Source organism: Piliocolobus tephrosceles, chromosome 2, assembly GCF_002776525.5.
Source record: "Piliocolobus tephrosceles isolate RC106 chromosome 2, ASM277652v3, whole genome shotgun sequence".
Lineage (NCBI taxonomy): Eukaryota > Metazoa > Chordata > Mammalia > Primates > Cercopithecidae > Piliocolobus > Piliocolobus tephrosceles.
In genome coordinates, this window is record NC_045435.1 from 89,049,146 (window position 1) to 89,055,961 (window position 6,816).

At 57.1% G+C, this 6,816-nt stretch overlaps 1 protein-coding gene across 5 annotated transcripts in view; it reads left to right on the forward strand.

Moving 5' to 3' along the window:
• Positions 1 to 2,157: 2,157 nt before the first annotated feature.
• CSPG5 (chondroitin sulfate proteoglycan 5) overlaps positions 2,158 to 6,816 on the forward strand; it is a 19,449-nt gene continuing 14,790 nt past the window's right edge. For 2 of the 5 annotated variants that reach the window (XM_023231822.1, XM_023231823.1), the window contains exons 1-2: positions 2,158 to 4,347; positions 5,006 to 6,089. In XM_023231822.1, the coding sequence (XP_023087590.1) occupies positions 4,251 to 4,347; positions 5,006 to 6,089 (1,181 nt within the window). In that variant the 5' untranslated portion in view covers positions 2,158 to 4,250. The remainder of the gene's footprint in view (positions 4,348 to 5,005; positions 6,090 to 6,816) is intronic. The other 3 variants (XM_023231825.1, XM_023231827.1, XM_023231824.1) reach the window with 2 other exon arrangements.

Consider the following 6,816-nt stretch of genomic DNA (forward strand, 5'->3'; position numbering starts at 1 on the left):
GAGGCTGAAGCAGGAAAATTGCTTGAACCCTGGAGGTGGAGGTTGCAGTGAGCCGAGATCATGCCATTATACTCCAGCCTGGGCAACAAGAGCAAAACTCTCAAAAAAAAAAAGTTTCTCCACATGGTGAGGCCCTGTGTTTGCTTGTGCTCTGTGGCTTTCTCCCAGCTGGTTTGGCTTTGGGGTAATGAAATTCAAGAGGCTTTTCCCATCTGGTTGCAGACCCATTGCCTGAACAAGATTACCACCTTCTTCAGGTTGTGATGTCCTTAGATGACAGCACTTGCTCAACTGAGAATCCAGAGTTTTCTGCAGTGCGGAGGTGGTGGTCAGCACAAAGAACTCAGACCCCTACCTCTTAGCCCTTCCCTTTCTGGGGATGGTGTAAAGAGGCACATCACATAAAATGGTCACAGAGCAGACTGCCATGCAGCCTAGAACCAGGAGTCTGGTTCCCTGGTAAGAGATCATGGCATTATTTCTTAAATGGCTAAGCGAAGGTAGGAGAGTTGGGGAGGGGAGGAGGGAGGTCCTCTGTTCTGCCAATTGATAGTCTACCTCTGTCCTGATTTCTCAAGCAGGAATGAAAACCTCCATATTGAAAGGGTTTGGAATCAGGGTCTTTGTTCAAATCCTGTCCTTACCACTTCATTAGCATACTCTTGGACAAAATTGCTAATTCTCTCCATTTGCAGATGTGTAAAATAGGACAAGATATTTGTAGTGTGATTGTGAAGAATTAGGCACATTAGCACGAGGAAAACTAAAAACTCATTAATATGTTTGTGTTAGCCTGTTTGTGTTGCTATAAAAGAATACCTAAGATTGGGTAATTTATAAGGAAAAGTGTGTTTGGCTAATGGTTCTGCAGGCCGTACACAACATAGAGCCAGCATCTGCTTCCAGTCAGGGCCTCAGGAAGCTTACAATCTTGACTGAAGACAAAGGGGAGCCAGCATCACATGGTGAGAGCAGGAGTGAGAGAGAGAGGAGGTACTAGGTTCATGTAAACAACCAGATCTCACATGAACCCATGAAGCAAGAACTCATTACCTCGAGCACCAAGCCATTCATGAGGAGTCCACCCCCATGACCCAAACACTTCCCACTAGGCCCACCTCCAACACTGCATGTCACATTTCAGCATGAGATTTGGAGGGAATAAAACATCCAAATCATATCAATGTTAATGGTTAATACTGAGGACTTAAAGCTGGGAACTTCCAGTCCACGCAGCTATGCCCCCAACCATGGCAACTGTAGCACTCCTGGTCTGGACTGCAGCTCCCTGGTCAAACCAGGGGCTTTTCATGCAGATGGAGGCTGGCTGCTTTCATGGCAACGGACTTTGAGCCTACCTGAGCTCTGGAGGCAGGCTGCCAACCCAGTAAGAACCTCAGAGGCATGAAGAAACTGTTGCCACATAAAACATCCCTGATGCCCAGATGCAAGAGACATAAATATGGGGACATGGGTATAAGGATGTCAGTTTCCCTTTTTTTCACTCTGTGGTTCCTACATCTTCTCTCTCTTTTCTACCCTACCACAGTACTGTGCTCAGAAGAAATACTCATTTGACACTCTGGTTACCAAGCACTTTCACATATGAGAGACAAGTTGCTAACTCAAAGTCACACTGATGCTGAATCCTGCCCTTCCCATCACATTCCACTGACTGAGTTTTCCCATTCATCTTGTGGAGGTGTTACCCAGCCAAGTGTGCTATGCTCACTTCTCAAACTGCTATTGAGATCCACTAGGGAAGATCAGAATGAAACTGAGTGGCAACAATTGATTTAAAATCCCAAATTGGGCAGGGCATGGTGGCTCATGCCTGCAGTCCCAGCACTTTGGGACGCCAAGGCGGGCGGATCACCTGAGGTCTGGAGTTCGAGACCAGTCTGAGCCAACATGGAGCAATCCCATGTCTACAAAAAATACAAAATTAGCCGGGCGTGGCATGCCTGTAATCCCAGCTACTCAGGAGGCTGAAGCAGGAGAATCACTTGAACCCGGGAGGCAGAGGTTGCAGTGAGTCAGTATCACACCATTGCACTCCAGCCTGGGCGACAGAGCAAGACTCCATCTCAAAAAAAAAAAAAAAAAAAAAATCCCAATTGAAGGAAGTGGTAGCAGACTTCATCTCCAGGAAAGGGAAGATACTTAAATAGTTAACACAATATATTTAAAATGAGTGGGAGTACTTCCTCCATCAAACTCTGTTGAAAATGTGTGAGTGGTTGTCATGCCCCAGACATCAAGGAACCCATCCATGAGGTTTTCCCACACAGACCGGCCTCAGGAAGGGAAGGAGGAGGTAGGCCACTCTGACAGCCACAACCCGAGTTGAGGAAACAAGCAGAGGAACACAGAGAGTCTACATACAGTAAAAGGTGACAGGAGTTAAGCTGCACACAAGGGAAGCCGAGATGGGTTGGAGGCAATTAAGGGTGTGTTGCTGCTTCTGTGGCCAAGAGGTGAGTGAAAAGCCCTACATGGTGCCCTGTTTAGAGAAGGCTATTGTTTCAAACATATTTTACTTGGTCCCTGGAGGCAGCATGAAACTATGAAAGAAAGAGCCTTGCCCATTTTTTCAAGGAGCTCCAGACCACAGTTCTGGGATGGGTGTGGGTGGTTGCCATTCATTCATTTATGCCTGTCTGATATGGAGCCTCCCTCTGTTACCAGCCCTGTGCACTTAAGTGCCTTGCAGTCCAGTGAGGAATAACTGTAGGTAAGGTGAGATGATGGGCATAAGTGTAACTGCTGAGGAGGCTTCATAAAGGGAAAGGTGATAAGAACTGAGCTTTTCTGGCATGAGGAGTTTACCAGGCAGGATAGGTAGAGATGCTAGGCTAGGCAAATAGGCTGCAGCCATAGTTCTGCTGAGAAACAGGTGTTGAACCAAGGCAACACCATCTGGAGACATGTATAAGAAAGATTAGGAGATGGAATCTCCATCTTGGTCACTTACTTGGTCTTCTAAGACAGAAATGGGACCGTCTCTTAAATACTGGAGTTGTCCTATCTCCTTGGGCTGATACCCTGAACTGTCATTCGGGTGAATAACACATTAAGGGGTAGACGGTCGGTTTGGGGGAATAAACTAAGTGACTAGGTTGCGGTTCCTCCTCCCGACTAAGCAGACCTCCTGGTGAGTGGTCTTGGGTTGCCCTGTGAGCCCTGAAGCTGTGAATGGGCCCCACAGATACTCTAAAGCCAGGCGTCCATGTGTGCCCGGCTGGGGATCTAGGTCCCCCTGGTCTACCTAGGAATCTGAGTCTTGGTGGTCTGAGACACCTGGGGGACGACGTATCCCGGAGAAGGGACCAGGATTAAAGGCCGCCCCCCAGGCTGCTCGGAGGAGGCTAGAAGGAAGGCGAGGTAGCCGCAGTCCCAGGGAGGGTCTCACCCCTTGCTCCAGGGATGCGTTCTGGCGGGCCTGGCTGTGCGAGATCTGGGCTAGTGGCTTTGGCTGCGAACGGATTAGGTCTGATCCGATTAGAGCCTGGGCCGTCGGCTTCGCCCCCTTGCCAGGCTCTGCCAACGCCCGCCCCTCCCTCGTGGAGACCCGGAGACCTCCCTGAGAGCCTTCCCGCCCGGAACATGGGATTGGTGCAGAAATTCGAGAGGCTCCATGCGCCCCAGGCCTGGCTTGTTTCCACAGTGGGGGATCTTGCTTCCGCCCCCTGCGGCTCTTCTGAGCCCCGCCCCGACCCTGCGGGTATCTGGGCCCGCGACGTCCCCGCCTCCATGCCTGCCGCGTGGCGGGTGGGTTCCTCCGGGTCGGGGCCCCGTGCCGCCTGTTCACCTGGGGCGGGACAGTGGCCCCATCCCACAGGTCTCCCGCCCGTGCACCTGTCGCCTAACGCCGCGCGCCGCGCCGCGCCGCGCAGCGCAGTACGCTTGCCCCGCGCTCTCAGTCCATGTGTCTCCTAGTCCCCAGCGAGGGGTCTGTCTGTTACCCTGGCAGGCGGACCAAGGGGCCGGCGTCAGCGCTACGTGCGGCGGGGCCGGCGCGGCGGGCGGGGTGAGGGCGGCGCTGAGCGCAGCGGCGGCAGCGGCGGCGCGGGAGGCGGGGAGGCGCGGCGCGCCGGGGACAGCGGCGGACGGCGGCGGCGGCATGCGGCTCCTCGCGCTGCCCATCGTGGGCTGAGGCGTCCGCAGAACGGGCGGGAGGCGCGGCGGCCGGGCGAGCCAAGGGCGCAGCCAGCCGGGCGGACCGCGGACAGCGGTCGGGGCGCCGCGCCATGGGGCGAGCCGGGGGCGGGGGCCCGGGCCGGGGACCGCCGCCACTGCTGCTGCTTCTGGGGGCCGCGCTGGTCCTGGCCTCTGGGGCCGTGCCGGGTAGGTATGACTGCGCCCGGGACCCCCGCGGCCCTCGCGCCCCACCCAGAGCAGGGGTCCCGCTGGCTGCAGGGACAGGTGGAGCTGCGAGCTGTGGCAAGGGGGCGGGGCACCGCCTGGCCACGGCCGGGAGGCCGAAGGGTCACAGGAGGTGGTGGGGGTCCGGGGAAGGCCGACCCGGGTGGAGGCCGACCCGGGTGGGGGTAGCCGGGACCCAAGAGCGCGGGCCGCTGTGCGGGCTGGGGGCGGGGCCGGAGGCGGGGCTGGGGCGGGGCCTGAGGGTGAGACTTCGGGGCGGAACCTGGAGCTGAAGGAGCGCGCCTGTGGACGCGGCTCAGGGTGGGTTCCCGAGGGTGAGACTTCTGGGTGGGCCGAGCTGGGGGCCTCCCTGGCCTGGCTCCTCAGACGGCTGGGCAGGTCGGGCGGGACCCGAGCCGCGAGCCGTTGGGCAGGCTGTGATCCTGGGCTTGGGGGCAGACTCCGGGACGGGACTTAGAGGTGCCGGGTGGCTGGGGTCACACTGGGGTGGTGGGGTCTGCGGGTGGCGGGGTCTGGGTTGACCGGGTCTAGGCGAGCGGACCTGGCCGGGTCGGGCCCGGGCTCCAGGGCTCCCCAGCGCGCCACCCTGACGCCCCGCCCCTCGCCCTCCCGCCCGCAGCGCGTGAGGCGGGCAGCGCGGTGGAGGCCGAAGAGCTGGTGAAGGGCAGGCCGGCGTGGGAGCCGCGTGCCAACGATACGCGGGAAGAAGCCGGCCCACCAGCGGCTGGGGAAGATGAGGCCTCGTGGACCGCGCCTGGCGGCGAGCCGGCCGGGCCAGAGGAGGTGCTGCAGGCGACCGGCACCGCCTGGCTGGAGGCTGACAACCCAGGCCTGGGAGGAGTGACCGCAGAGGCGGGTAGCGGCGATGCCCAGGCCCTTCCAGCTACGCTCCAGGCTCCCCACGAGGTCCTCGGGCAGTCAATCATGCCCCCTGCCATTCCTGAGGCTACAGAGGCCAGCGGGCCACCCTCCCCCACCCCTGGCGACAAGCTGAGCCCAGCTTCTGAACTCCCCAAGGAGAGCCCCTTGGAGGTTTGGCTGAACCTGGGGGGCAGCACACCCGACCCTCAAGGGCCAGAGCCGACTTACCCCTTTCAGGGCACCCTGGAGCCCCAACCGGCATCAGATATCATTGACATCGACTACTTCCAAGGATTGGATGGTGAGGGTCGTGGCGCAGACCTGGGGAGCTTCCCAGGGTCACCAGGAACCTCAGAGAACCACCCTGATACTGAGGGAGAGACCCCTTCCTGGAGCCTGCTTGACTTATACGATGATTTCACCCCCTTTGATGAATCTGATTTCTACCCTACCACATCCTTTTATGATGACTTGGATGAAGAGGAGGAGGAGGAGGAGGATGACAAAGATGCAGTAGGAGGTGGAGACCTAGAAGATGAAAATGAGCTTCTAGTGCCCACTGGGAAGCCCGGTCTGGGGCCCGGGACAGGCCAGCCCAACAGTCGGTGGCATGCTGTCCCTCCACAGCACACTCTGGGGTCGGTCCCTGGCAGCAGCATCGCCCTCAGGCCCCGCCCAGGAGAGCCAGGCAGGGACCTGGCCTCCAGTGAAAATGGCACTGAGTGCCGCAGTGGCTTTGTGCGGCATAATGGCTCCTGCCGGTCAGTGTGCGACCTCTTCCCAAGTTACTGTCACAATGGCGGCCAGTGCTACCTGGTGGAGAACATAGGGGCCTTCTGCAGGTAAGGGCATGGCAGGCAGGTGCATAGGGACACTGAAGTGTGTATGTGAGGCGGACTCAACAGAGGGCAGTGTGACAGGCACAGCTTGCAAGAGGTTGTAAAGTCGTAGGATTACCAGGTGGATAAATGTTCACTCAGGCTTCTACAGAATTACTTCATAAAATACACTTCCTGTGACCTTATCACTAGGAGAGGTTCCTCAGAAATAAGATTCTGTCTTTCCTCTGTGCGTTGTGTCCTTACCCAAACCATCAATTACAAAGGCAAAATGAGGCTGGGCGCCGTCGCTCACTCCTGTAATCCCAGCACTTTGGGAGGCCGAGGCAGGCAGATCACCTGAGGTTGGAAGTTCGAGACCAGTCTGACCAACATGGAGAAACCCCATCTCTACTAAAAACATAAAAAATTGCCGGGCGTGGTGGCTCACACCTGTAATCCCAGCACTTTGGGAGGCTGAGGTGGGCAGATCACTTGAGGTCAGGAGATGGAGACCATCCTGGCTAACACGTGAAACCCCGTCTCTACTAAAAATGCAAAAATTAGCCGGGCGTGGTGGCAGGCGCCTGTAGTCCCAGCTACTAGGGAGGCTGAGGGAGGAGAATGGTGTGAACCCGGGAGGCGGAGCTTGCAGTGAGCGGAGATTGTACCACTGCACTCCAGCCTGGGCAACAGAGCCAGACTCCGTATCAAAAAAAAAAAAAAAAAACACATAAAAAATTTAGCCGGA